Below are 25,395 nucleotides of genomic sequence, written 5' to 3'. Positions count from 1 at the left end.
GGGGCACAAATTTTACTCTTGCAGCATTGGAGAGAGCGAGTAACAAGCTTCACTGACATCAATGTATGTACTGTGTAGAAAAAGATTTACAGATAAATATAGCATATAATTCAGCATTTATTTTAACCCAAGATGTGCTGGTGTGAACTCTAGCTTTCGGCCTGGTTGCAAGCCAATCTTTAATCAAGACTGAAAGATTAAGATGGAAGCGATTGTACTCTTCCTTCTTTAGTCAGAATGACCTATTAGTGTTAATTGAAACAGTCTTCAGGCAAAAATCAATTTAGCTGCTAGAGCTAGGCCCTTCACATTCACTTTAAATAAGCACATAGTTGATTTTAAAGGTGATGAACTTCTAGAGGTTTCACAGAAACAGGGATGTAGCTATTGGCACCSCTGTTTGATCTTTTTAAAACAAGTCCTTTGTCTAAGTCAGATCCTCCATGTCCATTCCAAAGACCTGCTGGCTTTTTCTCCAAACTGCATCATTTGAGAATGGGTACCTGCCTGCTTATCTTAGACTGAGCATGCAATCTGACCTCTGAGGGATAAAATATCTCTGAGAACACTGGACACCTAAGTAGACTATTCATGTATCTCTTTCTACAGTCTCTGGTTACAAGAGCCCCATGGCAGCAGCAAGGAGGAGATATGCAGATCCCACACTTCTCCATGTTGTCTGGGTCTGCAAATTAAAACACCTTTGATGAAGTTAAATCCTGAAGCACATGGTTCATTTCAGGTTTAGTATCTACCTCTGATATTCTTTCATTGACAGAAATGTTGCCAAAGGAYGACTGATCTCCTAAATATTGGAATTAAATACTGCTATATGTGTGAAATGTATCAATCATAATTCCAAAAAGTCCTCCATCTTTCCCATTATCCGTCTGTCTGTCACATCTTTAGACTATAATTAGGGGTCCACATACTATTGCTGTGACGTTGATACAAGTGAGGAGAAAGAGGCCCCGTTCTTCAGAGATACTATTGTCAATAGTATTCTATTGTCAATAGGAATTAGATGTCAAAACGTCTCAGAGGAGTGTGCACTATACTCRAAAGAAAGAAGGGACTAAACACAGAAAAGAGCTCCTAAGATCATCTCCTTGACCCAGGCTCTCCTCTCTCTTCTTATATCTCAGATTCTGTCATTTTRTTTTTAACTTACATCATAATAATTCAAATTGAATAATTCAACTTGAATGGGCTTTAGGAGGTTTTTAGCCCAGTCTCTTGTGAAAGAAAGTCAGCAACGAGGCCAGACCAGGTTGCTTAGGAGGTTATCCAGTTGGGTGTTGGAAACCTCCAAGGATAGAGGCTGCTCAGTGCTCYTGGGATAAATGTCTCCTCGTGTGGAAACAGCATTTTCCTGCCTGAGAGCTCCACTTCATGAAGATCTCCTTCCTGTCCAGCTCTGCTTTGCACTGTATCACAGGAGCTGGTGCTGATGGAGACTGCAGATCCTTAGCTCCTTTGGGGGATGACTTAGGAGGTGCCTGTGCTAAGAGGACATCTATWCAGACAGAGAAACCATTACAGCTTTCCCTGCTGATAGCAGGGTTTTACTCAGGGCGTGATTTAAGTMATTAATTCGCAGCTCCTGGGTTTGGTTAAGAGGTGTGATAATGAGCTGAGAAGAAATTAGCCTCCAATTTCTCTTGGCAGGACCTGTAATGGCATGACAAGACATCCTTCAGATTGGGGATAAAAATGCAGGGAAAGAACAAGGATAATCTTCTGAATTGGAGAAAGACTACCCAGAAGACATAATGTCAGAAAATAAAGATTCCTCCACATACGCAAACACAAAGAGGTCAACTTAGATTTAGTTTTCTAAAATATCTTTATTGCTTAAGGACATTTGGCAAGATACCCGTAACATAAACCTCACGTCCAGCATTACTTGGCAACGTGTTTCTCAGCTGGAAAGAAAATAAATTGGATTTTTTTCTTTTTGCTAATGCCACATTTTTGGATGCTACTTTGGAAATTAATCAAGAGGTGGCTGCTCAGCATGCCTCTCTGTTCTTGATGGCTTTTTAGTGTAAAAGAGCCAGCAGCAACTTTCTGAAGTCCCCAGAGGTATCAGACTGGACAGCTTCAGCTAGTGACTTGTTGTACTTTTGCTGGTACTTCTCCTTTATTGCTGGCAGGTCAGTCTGAGGAGACAAGAAGAGCCTCTTTAGAAGAATGGGATGTGCTTTGCATAACATGTCCTGCTTCTACTAATCCCCCCAAAGTCCACTGGGAAGAGTAGAGGAGAAAGCAGGAGGTCCAAAACCCYGAAGGGCTTTCGGGTTAATGTTTGGACCTCATGTCCAAAGGACATTCGGACATGAGGTCCAGACATCAACCTAAGCTGCATGTACGGTGTGGTGATGGGACACCAGCTGCAAGGTGGGGTAGAGGGGGTGCAGACAGCCATGCTGTAGGGATTAGTGGTACCATGAGGGCACAACTTTGGCACTGCACAAACTAGGACAGGTTGTTGTGGTCTCCTGAGGCCACTCTTTGGTGGCAAGAAGGGAAAGAATCACATCCAGAAGTGTGACTAAATGACAGTTGTATTCTTCCAGCCACAGGTAATTTTCTGGTAGGTGTGGAGGGAGGATGACATGCCTGGTCTTAAGCTTTCCCATGAAAAGGCACTCAGGGCATGGATCTGTTCTGCATTATTATGGATTTTAAATGTTATCATGACTGGATCACAGAGGGGCTACCTTGGAGACTAGTTTCCAGTTTTCACGCTAGAGATCACTGAGATTAGATACAGATCATCTCTCACATCTCTAYGAACAGCTCCTCTATGTAAAGATGGAAACAGCCCTGGTGCTACAACCTGAATAGCTTATACAGAAGGAAGTTTTAAAGACACTGCTTAGGATCTGAAACGTGCAGTGTTGTGCTTTTTAAAATCATAATTACGTCCTTTGGCTCTTTATTTTTCTTCCTTCCTCCATCTGTTTTTCCCAGCTATAATCAGAAAGAATTGGCAACATATGATTATAAGTGGCGCTCAATTTGAGAACTGCTGTTTTATATTGATCAACATTATCTTAACTAGCATTTTACTTATAAAGATCTTTCCATGGCCAGCTCTCCCCATGGGCCAGTTTATCTAGGTAAAGTTGGCATCACTTGAAATTGCCTTCATGCTTCCATGTTCAGTTCTTTTGAARGCAAAAGTATGTGCAATATGAAAATTAGGATGCCTATGTACAAAAGTGGAGTGTGAACACTGACATCAATGGCTCTAGATCAGGTTGACTGAGCACATAGACTACCAGGACTTACCTTGTACCCTTTAAATTTGTATTTCTCCCCAAACTAATTTGAAATATGACTGATTGCAGGGTACCCTACCTCAGACCGGGTCACAAGRACGCGAATCAAGGTCTCTTCATCAGTCCCAGTTCCTTTCATTGCGTTGTACAGAAGTGTAGCAAAGTAACCTGGGCAGTCTTTGGCAGAGCTGACTAGAGAAGAACAGTAAGAGGTTTTTTTATACTTGTTACATTTACACTCTGTACTATGTCTTCAGTGAGAAGGAAAAAGGTAAGGCAGAAATAAAGAAAACTCTTTAGGGTTTGTACTTAGGCAGACATAGGAACTGGTAGGACTTTGCTATCCCTAGGGATCCCCTATTGGTATGCTAGGAGGAGACTTGGAGTGTAAATGTGAACATACGCTGCTTGCTCCATGATGAAATGATTAGCACCAAATACACTGCTGGAGCCACAGTGAGAATGACACGAATGGGAATGAGGATTTGTCCCTCTGGAGATTTCCTTCCCATCGTCTCCGGGGATAGCTGCTTACTGCGCAGCTTGAAAAAACAAGGTCCTAGATCCTCTTCCCCCACACAGAAAAAATCTACCCCAGTGAATTAACTAGAGACAGGGCACAGGCTTCAATACTGATCACAGCCATCCACAGAGCTAAATTGCTACCATGGTCCCTGCACACTTGGGGAGTGACAAGATAGCACACTTCTGATGATGCCCAGGCAGGGGCTGGGGTCGCTGGGGACAGTTTGGAGGAAGCCACACCATTTTTTTAGGATAAAATAATTTAGCTGTGTGGAGAGCAGATGTATCTGGGCTGATTAATTTCTAAAATCATTAGATTCCAATCATTATTTAAACCTAGGTCTCATTTGCCTGGCAGTTCTTTTTAGTTTAGGAGTATCTCAACAGTTCTCACCATACCCTGAAGAGTTAATATCAGATGGAGATAAGAACTAGAAAAGAAAGCTATTCAAATATTTCCTTTACCAAGAGTGAGATAGGCCTTCTCCAGATCTCCAGATGTTTCACTTTTAATGGCTTCTTCTATGTCTTTCCCATGCAGCTACAAGGACAACAAAGAGGAGCCATCAGAGCCGCTGTCTGTACACATAATCCCATTGCCATAAAACCAGCATCAGATTTTGGATTCAATGGAAAAAGGCCAGTTTTGATCCCTTTCAGYCTTTCCAAGGGAGTAATTCAAGGGCAAAGGAAGTCCTCCTCTGGGGTAAATGCTCATAAATTCACTGGCATCAAGGGAAAAGGATATAAAAAGCCAAGTGAGGCAGAACAGATAAGAGATGAATAACCTAAGTCCAGCAGTTGTACTTTCATCCAAGTGCTTCTCTGACAAAGAAGCTGCAGTTTCTTCTTGAGTAACCCTTAATCAGGAGAAACTGAGCTCTCTCTAATTCCTTTATCAAGAATCTGGATGGTTCCCACACAAACATGATAATTTTTTTGTGCTTTGGCAGCTATAAGAARGTTTGACACTTATTGTATTGGGGCTCCCAGAGATAGCTGTTCCTGAGTTTCTATATTATTCGGTATGAAAGTGTCAGGATGAAGAAGGGGAAAAGCAGACTGCCACTTCAAAAACGCAGCTTATCCTCACTCCTGTGAACTAAAGAAAATCTCAAAGTCTTTTACTTTCTTCTGTTTTGCCTGTCAGGATAGTCCTGTAYGGCTCAATGCTATAAGAGGCTCAGATCCGGAGACCACAGCTACTCGCCAGCAAGGGATACCCGCTAGCCTTGAACTGCAAAATCCAAGCTTGTTTAGATATGTCCCCATTTAYCTTTCCAAATGCAGGGAAAGACTGCTGTTTGCATGGCCCTAATCTTGGCCTGCTTCTCCCTCAAACACAGGCAGGCAGGATGTGGATGGATCGGTTTGGGCAATGTGATCTGCTTGGCTTTAGAAATCCAAAAGCCAAAGTATCTTGGATAATGGATCATTTAATCCAACCCCTACGGTTTGGGCTGCTTGGAGGAGGGAGTAGTAGTTAGTGACTGGTTTGGTCCTCTTGCCAGCAAGAAACCAAGGCTTGGATTAAGCTGTGAATGTATTTCCAACTACGGGTTCTTTATTATGCTGACACTGAAGTATGGTCCTGACTGAAGGTTTTACATCTTCAGTGCCTAGGGTTACAATTTTCTGATGATCTTAGAGTCACTGCAAGGAAGTTTGGAGCTGTTGAGCAGGAGGCTAGAGGGGGGACCTTTTCTTGGAATAAACGGGTTAAACAGCTGCTCTATATGTACGAGAGYACTTTTCCCAAAGCAGGAGGATCAGGATAAGACACCCAGTCAGGCTCTGCTTGGGAGAAGAAGAGATGAGAAGGGCAAAACTCTGCTTCAGGGCAGTAAATTGTGAAGTTATCCCTTTGCTGGTCCTCCTGCAGAAGTGGGGACAAATCTCTCGGTGCAGTTGTGGAAAGAAAAGGGCATCATGACATTTACTTGGCTGGATATTGTACAGGCTAYAAGAGAAAACACCTTCTTCACTGGCAGAAGGCACAGCTTTTAGGCTCTATTTCTATAAGATCAGGATGCAGTCCTATAGAAACCTTCTCCAAGAAACTTAGAACACTGAACAGTTTTCAAAATAGGAAACAGAAGATGGCCAGCTCTATGTGCAGCTGTGGGGCCTGCACACTTYGTGCCGGGCCCTGCTGAGTGTAGAAGAGCAAAACTCACCTTTTCATAGGCCTCAAAAGTAGCTCTCAGCTGCGGGTAGCTCCTCTTTGCTAGGACCACGTTGAAAGCCAGCTCGTCCGTTCCCCAGCGGCCTTCCCCTGCCTTGAAGATTATATGAGCTTTCCTCAGAGAGTTTCTTTATCCCCGGTGGAAAGAAGACGGCAGTCGGAGCCCGGGACTCGCCTAGCAGTCCCTGCCACCTCGGAGGCGTCRCGGAGCCGCAAAGCGCCGAGCGATGGGTTTACCCCCGCAATGGCACTTACCTCATACAGCTCTCTGGCATCCTGCCCGGCCAGCACTGCGTTGACCTCTTGGTCTTCATCTCGGTTTGCCTACAGAAAAGSACATTTCATTAAAAAATAGAAAAAAGGGGAAGAAAAAGCCCAAGGGCCAGGTAGTCTTTGCAGAGGAAGGAAAGTTTGTCAGGGGCTCTGGGCCCTCACAACCCCTTTGGTTAGAGTTTTGCTGCCATCTGCTGACAACTGGGTAGCAATTGGGCAGGTTGGGCCTTAGCAATACGGGACAGAAGGATGTTCTTGGGGACATCACTGGCATTTGCTGATTTTGGTGGTGCAGCGAAAGGACAGGTCTGTCCCTCAGGTCCATCCACGGCAGACACCACCAGGACGATTTTTAGGGAATTTGCTGCCACATCCATCATTCAGCTACCCAGAAAACATTCCCCAAGCTGCAAGTGCTGTCACTTCTTAGGGCAGTCCCTGGGCCCTGCGAGCAGCACTATGTCCCTCTGCACTTCCCTCACTAATCCRTGTGCCCTGGGTGTTTGCTAAAGCTGTAATTCCTGATGGAAACCATGAAGAGCTTCCCCATGTGTAAACYTAGTGTCTGTCTCTCCTGAAGATACCCTGTGAGAGGCTGAGCAGAGCTGTGCAATATCCTGCTGYGCAATGGGAACCAACTGCGGCATGTTCAGCGATGTGACTGTCATGCTCCTAAAATTTCTTGTATATATTGATTTATTTTTATGCYAAGGGCTGTCTGCTGTCCACCTGACTGTCTACCACAGCAACTGCCCCTYATCTTCCTACTCTTCTTGCTTCTTCTCACAGTGTTCCTACAGAGAAGCTGATTTTTGTCCTTTCATCAAGTGAATGTGAAATAAAGTGAGTTCTAACCCCAAATATGCTTGTTATTTGTGAATGGGAAATCAAGAACCTATCACTTTTTCTTATTTGTGTTGCAGATTCCTCAGCTGAAACAGAAATGGTATTTTGCCAGGTTTAGATGGAAACCAGCACGAAGTGGCCCTGACTTCGAGCGGATATTCCAGCCATTTCCACTTCATAAACAATAATAAAGTAACAACCTGTCATCTTCAAGATACCAGAATTTGTAAAATTACCTGTGATTTTATCTAAACTCTTCAGTTATATTAAAGAGCTGTACAMACAGAAGGTTCTTATTCTGATGAAAGCCTTATGCCCGTTGTAACTATTCTGTAATTACTATAATTACCAACTAATACTCATTAGCATTACCCAGTGCCTCTGTCAGGCATGGCACACAGGGACATCCCAGCCTTACCTCCAGTACAGTGACTAATATCTTCTGTAGGGAGCCGCTTGTGTCACTTTTAACGTCAGACTCCAGGTCCCTGTCAAACACTGCAGAAAGGGGCCCGTAAGGGCTCGCTCGGTGCTCGTGGCTTTACACGAAGGTGTGTGAAACAAAATCTTACTTACGCCTTTTGTACGCCTCCTTTATGCATATGATTTGCTAGGCAAAGGAAGCAAAAACCAAAGTAATAAGTATAKTAAAATATATATATAAATAAGCAAACGAGCAAGCAGAGCAGCAAGGGGACAGCACACTCGTGTGTCCCAGTGTCTCTGGTCATCCCCGTTCCTGCTGCATGCCCGTCCACRTGTCCCCACCTTGTTGCTCTGCGTGCACAGGACCTCGACGAGCAGCGACTCGTCGGTCCCGGCGCCCTCCATGGCCTTGCGCAGCGCTCGGGCCTCGTACTCGCAGGGCCGGTCCAGCAGGGCCAGCACGCTCTTCTCGAAGTCGCCGCTCAGGTCGCCCTTCAGCACCTCTGCCAGATCCTGCGGAGGCGGCAGGAAGGGTTAGTGCCAAAAGCAACGGGGGATGCAGGGCTTCTCTATTCACTGGTTGTAGGGAACTGAAGGATTTCAGGGCTTCTTCAGTACCGAAAAGGAATGATATCAAAAAATATAAAACCCCACRGAACACACAGACACATTTTTTGCAATTAAAATTCCCTAAAAATAATTGGTTTAAGTTGATTGAAATGATCTTCCCATCCTGAGATACCAGCAATACTGGACCAGTTTTAACTCTCACTGATCGGAAGAAATGCAAACTCATGTTTTAAAAGCTTGACAGAAGAAGCCTTCAAACACAATGTGGAAATTTCCTGCTCTGAGAAAGTTGTAGTAGAAGGAATTTAAACTTGCTAAATTTTTTTTTTTCATTTATCTTAGAAATGATTTCCTGGGAAAGGCAAAGCATTTCTCCAAAGTGCTTTGCTTTCAAGCAATCAGCATTCTCCACCAAGGAAAAGAAAACCTTTTTGATGTGATCTACTTAAATCAAAAATTAATAAGACCCTGGAGAAGAATTAGCTAGTGCATATGTGTCAAATGAACATTCATGCTGACTACAGGAAGTCTTTGACACGYACATATCATAAGTGGAAAGAAAACCCAACTTTAAAACTGTTGTTCCTCAACATCCTCTAAGAAGATTGCAAATTAACATTTGATCTATTCAAGGAAAAGAYGGACCTTGAGGTTGGAGTAATCTCAATGAGCCACTTCTTTATGAACCTAACTTCTGTGAGCTGTTAAAGCAACTGGGTTATCTTACAGAATTTGCTCATTTGCAATACATATACTTGTTAATGCCCATTAGAGCATTACTAGAGCTCATTAGAGCACTGCAAAATTCTGCAGTATTTATACAATCAAAATCCTTCATGTGCTTGCCATCAGGTTTAGAGAAAAAGCCTTTCAGGTTCAGTGCTGCCTGCCTTCGTAGCATTGAGCAATGTCAAATGTGTAAGTGGACCATAAAAGCCAGACTGATTTAATAATAAGCCCTGCAGGATTTGACTGTGTACCTAAATAATACATAGGAAGCTTCATGTTTTTGTTCTATATGGCAAATCACTGGGCAGTCAATGTATCCTCTTGCAGAAACCCCATGCCCAAAGAGATTTCTGGGTCGTGCAATGTGTATTGCATTGCTGGAATTTAATCAATGCTAAATCCATTTAGTTCAGTAGAAGTATAATGGTATAAGATCAAATAGTCCCTCTGAATTTGCATCCAGTCTTAGAGGCACTCTAACTGAGAATTTGCCAGTTACATTAATTGCATTTACACTTTGTTTCAAAATTTTTCCCTCCGAATTGCACTGAAGATGAACATAAGCTGAAATACTTTTTATTTCAGCTACAAGTTATTTTCTAACTTTGATTAAAATGCTTTGTTCTGCTTCAGGCTGGTTTCCATCTTGAAGAACACTCTGAGGCATAAGTCTATTAATAATCATTATTCTAGGAGATAAAAGAAATAACTGAATCAGAAGCTAACCAGTGTCCTATTTAAAAATTTTGGGTCACTGATGTTCTTTGAAGGAGGAAAAGGTATCCTATCTTCCTAACAGCACAATGTCTGAAACGAATTGTCCATTTATTTTGAAATACCTTGCCAAATGCAGCCTTGTACTTCTGCTTTATCTGTTGCCTCTGCTCCGATGTTCGATTTGTCAAGATTTCAATAATTGTCTTTTCGTCAGTTCCTAAAAAAGAAGTTGGRCACACAGAGAATTTTATCAGGAGCCTAATGCAGAAGAGAAAAAAAAAAAAGAGTCAAGTGCCTTTTCTCCAAAAAGAAGAAAATAAATATACATGTATCCCCTGGTGCCATCTTTAGGTCTTCATGCTCAGAGCCCCATCTTGAGCTGCTTAAGATTTAACAGAGGACTTGAGCCTTCTGTGCAGCAGATCGGACACTGTCTGCTCCAAAATAGGGGCCCTCTTTCTGGTCCCTATACAGGCAGCACCCAACATTGAGAGAGTTTCCAGGGAGCTACCACAACTGGTGATAAAACTGCAAGCAGTATTTGCATCTGGCAGCAGCCCCTTCATTCTCAGCACTGCTTATCACGCTGGCACAGGACAAGTTTATGGCACACTGTCCAGCTTTTCCTGCTTAGATGTGAGACAGCAGGCACGACCCAACTGTAGGCTGAAAACCTCTGCTCTCTGAAAATGTGAGGTTAAACTCTTAATAGAAACGTCCTATGGGGAAGAGTCTTGATGGAAAGCTCATAGGACAAGAGCAGTTCCTAAAATTCAAAYGTTTCAACAAAGTAACTGTGAATGTTGGTACTCTCTTGTTCTGTCTGGCTGCTCCTCCTCTGCTGCATGTTGCCACTTGCATGGGTCTGAAGAACACTGTATTCTTCACCCATGTTAGCGCAAAATCATCCATCTTATTGTAAACTCCCACAGAAGATGGTGTGAGTCAGCACTTCAGTTAAAAATCCCTGATGGAGACAGGACCRCCGTATAATGGAGACAGAAAACCACCTTTCAGGTGGGGGAGCTGTGGTGGGGTCTCAGGAGCATATAGAGGTGGTRATGTTTTAGGTTGTTCCCTGAAGACCTGGGAAAGGACCTGTACTGATGACCTTAATCTGGTCTGACTGCCTGGACTGTCCTTATCAGCAGGGACAGCTTGATGGTTCTATTTCAGTGAGCAAATGCCATGTTCATCCTAACTCCTCGGAGYCAAGCAGCTGGCAAAGCAGATGCTTCAGACCTTCCAGGAACAAGCTGGCTTCCTTTCCCATTTGTCTTAATCATATAAAACTTCATGGTTATCTGTGTGTCAGTGAGGGACAGAAAACATCAAGATTAACTCCAAATGGTTCAAATAGTTGTTTTGCCATAAGTCTCTGCACGTGCTTTCTGCAATGTTGAACTGTCCTCTAYATAAACCCCAGGCATTTTCTTACCYGCTCCTTTGCAGGCTTTATGCAGCTTCTTGGCATCCCGGTCTGCATCAAAGCCGTGATGACGGTGATGAGAGGTCGACTAGAAAGACAGAGGCACAACAGGTACATGAGAAACAAATTTGCGTTAGTGTCTCTGATTTACAGAAGTTTGGGACTTGTTGCTGGGTTTCTGTTTGCCCCACCTAAGTTGTGACGTCCAAGCTGGGCTGGACTGGGGTGACACCTCTATCTAACACTGCTGGAACTGGAGCAGAGCCAGCTGTGACCACCCGCACAAGGTGCTGAGCCKGAACAACCTCCTTCTGCTTGTTCAGCTTTGTTCACATGATTTTCATACAATCACGTGGCAATAGACAGCTTTATGCCAGATCAAATATTATTTGTTTGTGCCACTTTAACCTTAGGCCAATATAACTTCTCTGTCAGATGCCTAGAGACTCGTGCTGCACCTCTGCAGTACATTTGTAAATGCTGGGAGCTGGTTTTTCCTGTCTCCAGGCAAAATCCCAACTGGCCTAATAAAAACAGACCCTTCAAACCTTCCCAGAGCTGATGCATTTATACAAGCAGATAATTGGGCACATTTACCACCATAAGGCTACTGGAGCTTTTATTTATTTGTTTATTTTGTTGGAATAGTRCATTTGGTTGCCTTGAGCTAAATCTATCAGATACAATAACTCAAAGTCCGCAGCAGCAGTTTACAGCCTGGCATATATCAATAGCTGAAGGCTTTGGCAAACTGAAAATGCTGCCAGTTCATATGAATCAGACCAGCTGTGAATCACAAGGGCTGAGACTTTGGTACACCCTCTGTTCACAGCAGGTTAATAACCTTTGCAATCCCTCTAGCACCACGAATCAGACCTGCTAAGCGCTTAYGTGCCAAAACAGATGTGTAAAATGGGTTCTGGGCTCCTAAACTGATTAGAGCCACATGCATCCCATGAACTGCTGGATCCTAACACAGGTGCTGCAGACGCCTTGGAATTTAAATGCCAAGGGCAGCAAGTGGGTTAAATTTCTTGCTTTGCAGGTTGCCAGACCTCGGCTCRTGGCTCTGCGGATGAAGGGCTGTGACACCCCAGGGCACAGCACTGCGCTCACCACCGTGTTTCAGTAAGGGTAATGCAGCCCAGGGCAGGGCTCGGTGCTCCCAAGCAAGTCTGAAAACGTGGTGACAGCTACAAAGGCGTCACCATCCAAAGACGCAGCCATATACCAAGGATAAGAGCCAAATCCACTCCCCACACTGGTTTTCACCTTTGTGACAGGCTAAAGTCCGTGCAAGTACGTGGCTTTCCTAATGCAGTTAGCAACCAGGGTTCAAATTAATGCTAATTGTAGTTGCTGTAATGCAACCATCTCATTGAAAGTACCTTAACTGAAAGTTATTTTTACAGCAACTGCAATTCTCTAATTGCAATTATAACATCGCAAAAAGCTCTCTTGGGCGTCCTACAGCTGYGTCCCAAGGTAGCACTTTCACTGCTGTTATTAGTGCAGATCTTGCTTGTAAATATATATGCTATCATACACTAGGATTGTAAAGCGAGCAGATGTCAGCCCAGACAATGTGCTTATCTAAACCTTTCAATTAAAGAGGAAATGGATGCATATAAAAAAAAAATATTTTCCAGGGGGAGATTTTGTTTAAGACTCTTCAAAGCTGCCAGGAAGAGGAAATGGAAAAATGCTAGTTTACTGAACAGATGCATTTGCCTGAACTGACTTCACACTTCTCTGTTATCGCAGTGTGAATGTGCTTTTCCTTGCTGGAATTGGGCCCAGAAGACATTTTTGTGCAACGTACTTGAAGATTAAGCAGGCCTGATGCCTTTGTGAGCTCAGGTTTGCCTCTGCAAGACCACCCTAAATGGTGGCAGCCAAGCGGGCCCAGCCATGAGTTTGGGTCAGCGGGACAAAGGCCTCCTTGTACAGAGCGGGAATGAGGGTTTGTTCCTGAGCGACGCTCGGGATTTGGTTGTTTTCAGGCACCGCAGGAATCTGCGTCAGCTGGGCCAATGTGCCCACCTTCAGATAAACCACGGTAAAACATTAATCGAGGCCGGGGAATATTGTTCTCAGGGCAGTATGTGCAGCCCTGGCATCACAGCTTTTATAGATAGGAAGGGTGACCCTCTGGGTAGGCGAYTGTCAAGGCCGACTCCTGAGTCACTGGGAAAAGTCTGGTTAAAATTCCCTATCTTCTGGCCCCACTTCTGGCCCTGGGCACAGCCGTCTCAGGAAGGATGGCAGCACGTCTCTCTGATGGAGTTTGCTGTGAGGGATGAATGGCAGAACAAGCGGGTGTTTAACACCGCTTGGGGCTCCGCACATATTACTCACTTAAAACTAGGAGTAGAGTCACTGTTTAATACGCCCGTTGTTTTAGGGCTAAGCTTTGAGATTGGGATTGAGTCATTAATGACTCTCAGGTGTTCACACCAGCTCACTGATAGTGGGATGTGGAGTCTGAAATACCAGCCGGGCTGATTACCCACGTATTTTGCAGCCGAACATAGCAGAGAAGGGAACTTTTCTTTCTCATTTCCTTCCAATACTATTTTAATTAGTGCAACCAGTGTTCTGGGAGCAAGAAGCCCTATTTTAATTTCCAGCCTAGCTTTATCCTTGGCCAGGCTGTGTCCATTTGTTTTTAGCTGCCAACAATGTTCCTGGGCTTAAACAGCGGTCGCCTACATGACACGTTTACAGGCAGTGGTCATTTTCCTCTGCAGCTTTAGCTGAAATTGTCCCAGATTTATTTCAGTTAAACTGGATAGATTATTGCTGGTCAAAACCTACCATTTTAACTTGTAGTAAAGCACATAAAGTATTTTTTCTTATTGCCAACTGTGTTCTATTTCAAGGACATGTAARATGAGCTTATAGCTGCTGATGACCCACAGTGCTTAGAGAAGCATTTGGAGAATTTTCTTTGAAATGCTGGCATGGGAAGTGCTTACGGTGCAAAAATACAGTAAAAAGGTCAGCAAAACTAAGAAGGAAATGTAGGAAAAATAAGAGTCCCGATGGGTCCAAGGCATCAATAGCTAGAAAGTTGCAATACTTGGCAGAAATTTATGAAGACAAAACAGGATGTGAGCCTCACAACCAAACTCTAATAGCTTCCCAGATCTAAAGTGGATACAAACTGCCACGCTAGCAGAAAACACTCACAAAAGAAACACCACCAGGAGCATGCCAGAGAGCTGCCTGTATTGCCAAAGAGAGACAAAGCGCTCGGAGAACAGCCGGGAGCGGCAGCTCCTGGGCCACGCCCGTGCCCTCAGGCCAGGGCCCGCTCCGGAGCAGAGGCTGAGGGAGCAACAACGGTCACAGCAGCCGACAGGGCAGCGGGGGCTCCGGATAGCTCTGGCCCGGCCTGGTGATGGGCCTGGGTAAGGGCAGACATGGGCCCTCAGGGCAAAGCGCGAGGACGGGCAGGGGATGTAAGAGCTAAGGACAAAGCTCTGCTCAAGACCGGCCCCCTCCAGGCAGGCTGAGTTTGTGYCCCTCTTCACTTGTACCCGCTCCATTTAGATGCCTTATTTCAAGCTTATCTTGTGCTTCATTTTTCCTTGTCTAACAGAAGGGCAAAGTACATCTAAACCACAGCCCGTAGGAAGGGCAGATGGACCCAGTCCTAACTTTTACATGGAAGTGGGACTTGGAATAAAGAGGTTTTTTACCTACTAAGTGTAGGTATCACCTGCCACTGAAGGTGCCCCCRGGTGCCTCCTGTGGTCCTAGGTCCTGGTGCAGAAGCCTCATGTACCTGAGGGCATCTCCAGCAGCTCTTGAAGCACATGGTAGACAACAGCWTCACTGCTGTTTATCAGTTCTGTTACTTTACCATGAATTTAATTCTGTCGAGCACAATGCATTGGAGAGAACCATGTTTTAAAAAGTATATATACAAAAATATTTCCCTGTGCAACTATTTTAGTCTTCCTTACTACCAAACCGGTGAGTGCCCCAAATCCCTCTGCCTGGTCTCCCACAGAGTTTATCTCCCGGCCGCCCGGTTTCAGTGCCTGTGTGGCCTCCTCCCACAGAGCAATTGCTGCGAGTGGCACAGACATAACAACCATCACTGCCGGGATTCTCTGGTGTCTGATAAGGGTTGATTTCATGGCTCAGCCTTTTGTTCAGGAGAGAAGACTTCCAATTCCATATTCTATGGATTTGCTTTCTTTTTTTTTCTTTTTTTTTTTTTTTTTTCAAAGGAAGGGATGATTTATTTCCTCTGTCAAGAAATGCCCCAAATCATCTGGTCATTTTGTTAGCATGATAAATGACAGGCTTTGGGTGTTTATCTCATTAGTTAAATTGTATCTAATATATTCCTATCACAGAAGGCATCTTTTGGCAAATCACTCCCTACATGATTAATTATTTATCAACGCATACATACTTAAGATTAATTATTTATCCTAGCAGAAGCCGTTAATGTAACTTGAATCCAAGGTTAACTTGACTGCCAGTACTGGATATAGAAAGAAAAAGGACACATAAAACCACAGCTCATGGTTTTAGTCTTCCACTACATCACAAATTATTGGGATAACACCCTGTTATTAGAACAGACCTCCAACTCTTCCCCAAAACAATAGTTTGAGTGAAAAACAGCCTAATTCTCATCACTCTCAAGCATTTCCTTGTGTTAAGAATATAGCACAAGAATAAATGTGGGAGCAAGCTGCACTATTCTGCTTCTGCTTTGCTCCAAAGGACAGACTGAAMGCATTCGTCCTTCACCATTAGTCTAATTTATACTAGAATAGTCATTTCCAGTCATAAAAGCTTTGTTCAACCTATTTTAATACTTCCCCAGGCCCTTTTGAATAGGGACAGTTTTTAGATTGTAGTAGAAGGAATGAGTCTATAAGAATTAGTCACTTTAACTATAGCCTCCTATAGCTACATAAGGCCCTATACAAGGTGTCTCCGCAGTGGGACAGCCCTCCAGCACAGGGGGCTGTGGTTACACTGTTCAGCAGTTGCAAGAAGGACCACAGGTGAATAGTTAGGGGGGAAAGGAGGCTGATTTGCTTAGAAAACTCCAACCTGACGATCAGGAAAGGCAGAAGAGCAGATAAAGCCTGCTTGGTTTCAGGTCATAGGTACTTCCATGAGGAAAAATTCCATTAGTAACTTCCATTACTAATGGGCTGTTTAGCACAGTGGAGAAAACAGCTACATAAACCCCTCCAGAGATCAATTACTAGTGGTCAAGGTCAGGCCTCATCCAACTAACACGTCCTATGGCCACGTTTTTGGTGGGTGAGGACATCTGTAACAGATGGTGAGTTCCCCAACTCTTAGAGTCCTCACATGAAAATGAGTGGCTTTTCTGCAAGACTTTTTTGCTTTTTTTTCCTTGTTGAAATTCAGGTAACTGGGCTTAAGTATTCAGGTAGGATTTCATGGGSAATACAAAGGTCTTTACCACAAGGGTCACAGCAGATGGGAACTAACGTTTAGAAGAGAAGCCAACAGCTGCGGCCTACTGGCTGCAGGGAAGTATCACCAAAGGTCAAAGATTTGGCTGCTAAACCTCTGCAACTGCAGGAAACCCCTTAGTCCTGGTTTGACCCATGGGTGCTCTTGGTCTTCTTTTTGGACATTCCTCTACTGCAACATCCACTAAAGAAACTAGTTCTTAGGGAAGGTAGTAAGATGAGCTCAGGAGGGAGAGGTTTAGGCAGAACATAGGTCACTCAGTCGGTGAGTGCTCCCTCAGTGTACCCTTTCGACAGCAGGAGTTTCATTCTTTGCTGTGCAGCAGACTCTAAGACATACCTGTCACCCTGGTTTGTTTGAGGAACTCTCTCAGGCAGCTACAATATGTAACTGGAAAATTGCCACCTGCTGCCATGACTGTTCAGAGGATGATATCCCCATATCTGAGCACCACTCACTTACACAAACTGCAAAATCAAGGCATGTTTCTCCTACAATGTGTCTCCTGTTTCAAGGCAGCTGTTAATATATCACCTCCCAAGAGATCATGACTATTTTTTATCCATTCAGTTTATTTCTACTCATCACTATGATAGAGACGTCCACAATCAAGAAAAATAAGCTTTGAGAGGTGTTCTTCCAAGGATGAATTTTATATCGTCCATTTCTAATGTGTCTTTACTCCTTGACCGAGACTACTTTTAAGAACCAAGTCAGGAGTTGTGATGCTGTGGGAGTGGATTGCTGAAGCTGTGAGATAGCTAAATACCATCACCTGAGACATCCCGGCACCCATGAGCTCTGGTCTGGGCTGACGACCTAGGACCAAGGGGACCTGAGCCCGTCATGTAGCAGCAGGACCCAGGTAGCGGGCTGGTGACGTCCAGAGGCACCTGTTATCTCATCTTGAAAATAAAGGCCTCAAATACGGCAAACAAACGTCTTCRTTCTCCTAGGACAAACCTGGAATTTCAAGTCTAGATTAACTTGTCGCACTAGGGATGAATTTGTCTCCTTTAATTTTACTGATTAGAACGCCTGGTTCTCCACCACTGGGTACACTGGGCTGTCAGTGCTTATGATAACTGAAAGGGCTGAAAATGGGTCTACTGTGCCTCTTTTTCAGTGAGATACCAAATCTCTGACCAGAATGGTAATGCTCAGAGAGCTCAAGTGTTCTTACAATTTATTAAMAATTTTACACTCCTCTCAACTTCAACTAAGTCTGGTGATGAGGTCCAGCAAGTTAATATTGAYGGAACAGATGGAAGTTAATTCTTGTCTATGTGAGCAAAAAAAACAAAAACAAAAAACCCGAAGTATGCCTATATAAAGCTCAAATACATGGACTCAGTCTTCAGGGATGTTATGCTTGTTAATATATTCTAAATCTAAATTATTTAAAAGGAAGCCCCAAGCCTGCCTGCTTCTCCCTATGGTCACTAATGTTTCCTTGCTTATAAAATATTCCTTTCAAGATGCATTATCTAAACACTAAATGAAAAATATGTCTGTATGTATCAGAGGTCCGTACCTAGTTGTTACTGTACAGACATTGCTCGGGTAGTGTCCAACAAACGGATGTCCTTTGCTGAATGTGGAGGTTTCCGTGTCTGACTCCTTTCCACCTCTCAGGATGGAGGAAATTTCAGGATACATACAGGTCACCTGGGCCACCAAGGTTGGCCCAATCTGTCCATTACTTCACTGGGCAGCCCCAGTTAGCAATAAAGAGAGGGTATTTTGTCTGGATTTGATAGTCTATCTTCTCTATGTAGGAAAGCCAGAACTTGGCAGAGTCACTGAAGAGACTGTATGCACAGAAGAGCTTTAGATTCCAGCTATTTTGCACTTCTTTGGTGTGTGTGCATGTAGAAATAATGGTACTTTAATATTTCCAGTAGTTTTTGGCCATGACTGAAATGCATCATAAATGTTTCATGGATRGAAAATAAATGTTTTATGCGCTTGTTGAAACCTAAGACAGCCGCACCCGGGTCTAAAAGGCGCAACAAATACTACGGATAAATGAGGACCATGGAAATGAATGGGAATCTGYCGTGGTTTTTCCCAGTATTGTGGCTGAACAAGAAGATATTTCTGTCTTTTGCTGTCTCTAGGCTTATGGCCAGGGACTGAACAAGAACCTACTGTCACTGAACGTTGGTCTGTCAGAAGCAGTAACAAGTAACTATTGTTGGGCTTTGCGATGAGATAATAAAACGATGCTGCGCTAAATAAGATCRGTGCTGTGGAGACATTTCTGCAAGGGGACAAATGCCTACAGAGACCCTTGTGCTCTTTGTGAGCTCTGAACTTGTCCCCCAGAAGCTTTATCAGGTGGATGTGCTCTACAGACTCATACTTACTTATTTACCTTCAAGTTCTCAAACCATCCGGCCAAGGGCAACCTGCCATCCCCTTCTGGTGAGAAACCCTCCCTGGCAGAAGGTTTGTGCTGCTCACTAGGACAAGAGGAACCTTCAGGGTCTCGAAGAACCTCTCTCCATTGTTTAAAACAAAAAACAAAGCCCTTGCCCCTCCCCCAGATTCTTTGAAGTCACAAATATCACAGAGAACAAGAGAATAATTCATATGGGATTCATGAGACATGGAAGGGTAAAGAAGCTAAGTGATTTCACAAAAGTCAAAAACAATCAAACTTTTCAAATCATCGTAGCACAGAAACCATCGCTGCTCTTCTCAAACCTGCCCCAAAGCACCCTGCTTACAGCAAAGCGGCTCCCCAGATTTTCATACGGATTGATGGCAATTTTAATGAAAAGCAGAAGTCGAGATAAGCTTGGAAATCCCTGCACAGACTGCAAAGAGACAATGATGGGAGACCGTAAATCTCCAAGGAGATGCAGTCAAGACTGGTTGATCATTAAAAGGGGAACTGGATCCAATTTTTAGACAAGAGAAAGTGTGGGGAAATGTGCCTATTTAGAGCTGCAATGTTGGGTGTCAGGAGCAGCTCTGGACCAAGAGCTTCACTTCTGTGAGAAAGCTATTCCCTGCTGCTSATTGGATTTTTTTTTAATGAAAACATTTTTTTTTCTTGTAAAATCTGCTGCATTTGTTCAAATTAACATATTTAGGAAGATACTGATTTTAATTTTGTTCTATTTTTGATATGAAGAGACATTTTATACTGAAAATTTCCATTTTAATGGCCTTGAAAGGGAAAATTTTCAAGATTTTGCTTTCAACAATGTTTAGCTTTCATTGCAGACTTTATTTATTAATGATACTGAAGAAAATAAAAAGGTCTAAAACCTAAATCCATTTAACCAAAATGACATAGATGGTCCAATTTTTATTTCCCCATGGGAATATGGGCTACTGAAAAAAAAAAAATCAGAATTTCAGTTCTGAAATTTCAAAGCAATCAAATTTTGGAAAGATGTGGTAGTCAACAGAGTGAAACAAGCTCAGTGTTCACCCAGCTGTATTAGTGTCAATCTTGACTGCCAAACAGGGCTCACTGCTGAGCGCTGCGGTGCCCCCCAAAGCCACCATAAGCCACTGCAAAAAGTGCTGTAACCCCAAGGTTCCCCTTTCATCCTTCCCCAAAAAAATGCTTACTGGCTCCTCTGCTGACAAACTGGTAGTCCCTACGGTTGATTTCCGTATATCCTCTGTGAGGCTGTAAGACTTGCTCTGGAGGTTTAGAAAACACGACACGTAAGAYACTCAGGAACCTATGGTTGCAATCCAGGAGATCAGGAGAAAGAACAAAACTGCAGCGGAAAAGCTCTGTTTAGAACGGAGTATTTTCAGGTGATTCCAGAAGTGGAATCTTTCTCCAAAGTGACCTGCAATTTTCTAGAGATAAACACAGAAGGGCAATAAAAGGAGGTGCAATTCCCAGGTGAGTCATGGGCTGAATCATGGGATACTCCTTCACCAAAGCCTGGCACCTCTTTCCCCCAAAGCCTAAAGCACAACTTCATTTTCCTATAGGTACCGTCCAGGCCAGCGTTGCCGGCTTCCTTGTCCAACACAGAGCTCCCACAACTGCTAAACTGGCTTGAGGTTGTAGAGATGTGATTTCTGCTCTCACAGATAGGCACCAACTGGCTAATTTAAAGCTAAATTGGATACATCTACCCCCGTCCAGTGAAACGGATACTCTGCAGCTCTCAATGCTTTGCTAAACTTGAATGAAAAAAAAAAATAAAGCCATGTAATAAAATTATACACATCCTAAGAGAGAAACGATTGCAATGTTAGTCTATGTCAGCTAATACTGTTGTTACTGCTAACCTGCAGATTTTCTGAAATCAATATGCAAAGCTGAGTAAGTAGTATGTGGATTTATCCATTAATTTTAAAATAAAACTAAAAAAATCCAACTTCTTCAGTGCAAGTTATTTAATTTTCAGAAGCACTGAGCATTCACAGGTCTCACTCCAATTTTTGACAAGTAGGCTGCTTTGAGAATAAATATGCAGATTTAGGTATTTATTACTAAACACTCAAACATTAGTCAAAATTCTCCCAGTCAGAACTCATCTGGTAGTTCAGCGTGGTGAGTCCTGATGCCTGGATTGTCATCAGGTCCTTCTCAGAGCACTGCAGTTGCAGATTACTCCTGTGCCTGCTTAGTCAAAGTTAGAAACTTTAACTTAGACTAAGTTAAGTCAAAGTTTGAAACCGTCAGTCTTTGGAAATGCAAGATTTTCACAGACCTTCCGGGAGTTATTTTAGAGTTTAAGATAGTCCCAATACATTTTTGCCACTTAAGATGAGCTGTCCCATGACATCCCACACTCAAAATTAAAGTACTGCCATTTTCAACCCTGCCACAATCAGCATTAAAAGACTCAGACCCTGTGTGTTACAGTAGCAATTTCATAACTCATATAATACAATGAAGCGCATGTTATTGGCTATATAAAAACAGTTTTGCCCCTACACTTAAAGTAGGTTTTGCACTTTAAAGTAGACATTTGCAATTGTATTAATGCAATTTAAAGTGAAAATGGACGAAAATAATAAAAGGAAATGGCTTTGCATTCTTGACAGCCCAAATTCAATAGCTACTTACATGCGAGCCACCCATTTTTGCTTAGTCTGAGCGTGGAAGATGCAGCTCTTGTGCTCCTCAATAAAACCAGCATTCAGATGGAGTAGTCAAGTTTTACTAGAGCAGCTAAATCATACCCAGCCCTAGGTTAATCAATAACTTTTGACATTATTTAAATTCTAGTCATTTCAAGGTGGGGTGTGTTCATCATCGCACGGTGGCTTTATCATCCGTGGGATCTAATAGCACATCCTGTTGGGTAACAGAGCTGGCTGCTCTCTTCAGGAAAACCATGCCCTTACAGGATAACCCTCCAGGTCATATATAGTCTTTCACCTAATAGTGATTACAATGATTTAAAATATATATAACGAAGGTAATGCTCAAGAAGAGTTGCTGAAACATTTTAGAAGGCAAAGTCCCYGCTTTTAAGATTTAATACGTTGTTGAGGTCTCGCTGCTTCAGACCATGGCTAGGACAGGCACAGTAAGGTGAGAGAGAACAGGAACATTTGAATGTACAGCAGCTCTTGGGAAAAAAAAAATCCATGGGATTAGCTAAATAGCTATAAATAGTGATTAGCAAAACCAAAATCACTGCATTACAGAACGTGCAGTACTCATTCTAGGCCTTGGGACTACCCATCATTTATTTAATGTGCTCCTTTTTAAAATATCAATGTTTTCTTTAACAGCCTGACAGACCACATTTTTCTGCAAAGCTCTCTCCAACATTCAAACACAGTTAAATAATCGGGTGTGATTATGCTGTTCAAATATGTGAAATGCAAAAATGAAATGTGATTATGAAGAACAGCGTGTAGAATTCACTGCTTTATGRTAACAAACTGTCTTAAAGACATTTTCAAAACCTATACTGAGCTGGCAACCTCCCACTTCACAGCGTTTTGGGGGACAAAACCAGCCCAACTCACGTTAAGGAATCAGTGAATTTGGAAAGGAGGAACCTCAATGTTTCTCTGCAATGGCCTCCAGTACAGGCTTGCAATCCTACTGCTTTCAACGGTGAAAGGCTGCAGCCCTGAAAGTAAAACAGAGAGTCACTCAAGGATTTAAAACAAACAGCAGAGTGAGTCACATTCTATGCACCATATGATATTTCACATGTAAATGGTCTATTTGCACATGCAAATAGGGTGTCACCAGGCAAACTGGCAGAGAACAATTCTGTAGAATTAATGTATGCATTGGGAGCCTAAAGATTTGCATGATTAACAGAAATAAAGGACTGGATGGTACTTTGGGCTCCCGCAGAAGACCTGGAGAGGAACCTAAGTTCCTAAGAAGGAACTTAACTTCCAAATGCTCCTTTTGGAAAGGAATGCAAAGGTTTGAAAAGTAGAGCGGGAGTCCTAAGCAAACAACCAGCCAGTAAATTTGGCTAAACCCARGTATTTACAGTGAATCTGCCTCCAGCTAGAAGGCAGGGTGTCCGCAAAGTGACCGGTCCCACCCCAGGACATACAGAAAACACTGATTCTGTTGGAGAGGAGGCAAAATCCCAAAGGGGAAGGCAGTTTGTTTGAAAGTGTAATGAAAAATACAGTTAATATAGTGTGAAGAAAAGGAAGAAAACACCTGAATAAGAAAAGAAAAATGTAGAGCTTTGGGGAAGGTAATTTCAAGGATGAAGAACAACTGGAAAAGAATATAAACAGAAGTGGAAATTTTTCTAAAAGGGAAGGAAAAATAGGAAGTTAAGTAAGAAAAACATAGCATTAAGTCTGCAACAGGTCCTCTTTCAGAATACATAACTCAAAAAAGGAACAGCAACAAGGGCACATAATCACAGCTTCATATAAATGCAGAGAGCACAGGGATCAATTTAGAAAAGCAAATGGGCTGAGTTATGGTCAGCAAAGAGACAGCAAAGGCAAAAAGCCAGAAACAGCAGACAGRGAGAACTGTGGGTGTATTAGGGAAYGTGGAAGGGGAGCAAMTAATAGATGATGCCCTACCCCATTCCTAAGTGCTTTTAGCATTTAAATCCCTAGTAAAGCATTTTTCAAACGTGCTTTTAMAGAGTACTTAAMACTTGGCAGCACTTATACAGGAAAATAATATTGTAAGGGAAATAGATGCATTCAATATAGCCTGATCCCCACTACAAGATCAGTCTCAAGAACCCAGGATCATCTTTGACTGGGTTCTGATACAGATTCGATCAAACCTTCACTTTGGTTTGGTCCACTGGCCTCGCAGACCGGCCACGGCTGATCCAGACTAGCCTGGTCTGACAGAGTAGGTCTCTACTGCTAACTGCTAACAGAAATGAAAGGAATGATAATAATAATCAAACGGAGGTGCAGGGGCAAATTCCCAACTCCGAGGTCACGGCACAGATTACTTCACCTTCACACTGTTTGAGATTTGCACCTTTTATAGCAAACGTGTTTTGACCCAAAACAGAGCCAGGAACTAAGCTAATAAATGGGCAGTGTCAACAACTAGGAGTTCCCTTGCTTCACGGCTCTATTTATTCAGCCACAGAGAGGTCCTCGCAAYGAACGTCCCTTGGGCTTTTGCCTTTCATTTCTTGGACTTTTCATTRCTTCTTTCACTTTTGAATTCTTTCCTTTCTTAAAACCACAGGTAGTCATCTGGCACGGGGCCATCTCCTCTATTTGTAACATACAGGGCCTGTGTTTAGGTCAAGATTACTCTTTCCAAATCTCAAGGAAAGGAAATCACTTCTCCAGTTCTCAGTGCCTTCCAGTACGCGCATAGTTCTGTATTTTATGAACTAACACACTGCATAATCATATCAAAGCTGCCTTTCACTGCTGTTTATCACGTTATATTGTATTATTAACAGGTTAGCTTCTTTTTGCCTCTTCAAGGAGATTTATTTATTTATTTATTTATTTATTAAGGATCGTTACAAATTGGCACTGCAACCCAGTCGAGATTGTAACTTAAGGCTTAAACTTTCCCATTTTAATGAAGGAGAGTCACACAGCCCGTTGCAAGGGGCAAGGGCTGGTTCGCAGGGACCGGTGCTCCCCGCTTTCCACCCACGGGCTGCACCCACCTGCCTCGAGCTGCAGCCTCCCGGCCTCAGTGTAAGACGTAAAAGCCCAGGACATTTTATTTAATACTTTTCTTTAGGAATTGAGCGAGCTCTTTGTGAATCTCAAATTTATTAAGAAACACAGATTTCTTTTTTTTTTTTTTTTTTTTTTTTCCAGTAGTCTTTCTAGTAATAAACCCAAATCTTGTTGAAAACCATCTGGGTTCAGCACAGGTTCCTCCCCACTCTGCTCCCTTGTCCGACGCTACCGCAGCCCTTTCTTTCTGATTGCATTGACTTTATTCCCTTTTTGCCAGCATTACTACCCAAAAGCCTGAGGGATGTGATGGATAAAACGCAGGAAACCAAGCTGGGACACTCCATTTTCCCGGATTTTTTTGCATTTTCCTCCGCTACCACGCGGGGCACCTGGGCTCTGAGCGTGCRGACTCTGCCCCCCGCGCTGCCCTGGCACGGCCGGGCACCGTGCGCGGCTCGGGCCGTACCGGGAAGCGCCGCCCCGGCCCCTGCCCCTGCCCCGCGGCGCTATCGAGAGCAAACAGACAGTGCCAGGCGGGAAAGCCGCGGGAGCGGCGGAGGAGCCCGGGCGGGGACGGGGCAGAGCTGCCCGGCTCGGGAGGAGGGACGGGACGCGGCGGCTCCGGCCGGGGGCCGTTGAAGCCCCTCGGGAACCGCGCGACGGTTTAACCCCCTCAGGAACCGCGCGACCGTTTAACCCCCTCAGGAACCGCGCGACCGTTTAACCCCCTCAGGAACCGCGCGCGAGGGGCCCGCTCCCCCCTCCCCCCGCGGGAGGTCCCCGCCCCGCCCCCCCCGCGGGAGGTCTCCGCCCCGCCCCGCCGGGGG

At 43.7% G+C, this 25,395-nt stretch overlaps 1 protein-coding gene across 1 annotated transcript; it reads right to left on the bottom strand.

Moving 5' to 3' along the window:
• Positions 1–1,932: 1,932 nt before the first annotated feature.
• On the bottom strand, positions 1,933–21,533 carry ANXA13 (annexin A13). Its single transcript, XM_026044002.1, has 12 exons — positions 21,519–21,533; positions 20,054–20,128; positions 10,997–11,075; positions 9,681–9,775; positions 7,885–8,055; positions 7,693–7,726; positions 7,535–7,614; positions 6,253–6,321; positions 5,990–6,091; positions 4,278–4,353; positions 3,367–3,479; positions 1,933–2,162 (listed from the first exon to the last, which is right to left on the bottom strand). The coding sequence occupies exons 1-12, from the start codon at positions 21,531–21,533 to the stop codon at positions 2,043–2,045; spliced, it is 1,029 nt and encodes a 342-aa protein (XP_025899787.1). The 3' UTR covers positions 1,933–2,042.
• Between the last annotated feature and the right edge of the window lie 3,862 nt (positions 21,534–25,395).

Source organism: Nothoprocta perdicaria, unplaced genomic scaffold, assembly GCF_003342845.1.
Source record: "Nothoprocta perdicaria isolate Ctin4 unplaced genomic scaffold, notPer1 scaffold_345, whole genome shotgun sequence".
In the NCBI taxonomy this organism is placed as follows: domain Eukaryota; kingdom Metazoa; phylum Chordata; class Aves; order Tinamiformes; family Tinamidae; genus Nothoprocta; species Nothoprocta perdicaria.
This window is presented reverse-complemented; position numbering and strand designations above follow the sequence as displayed.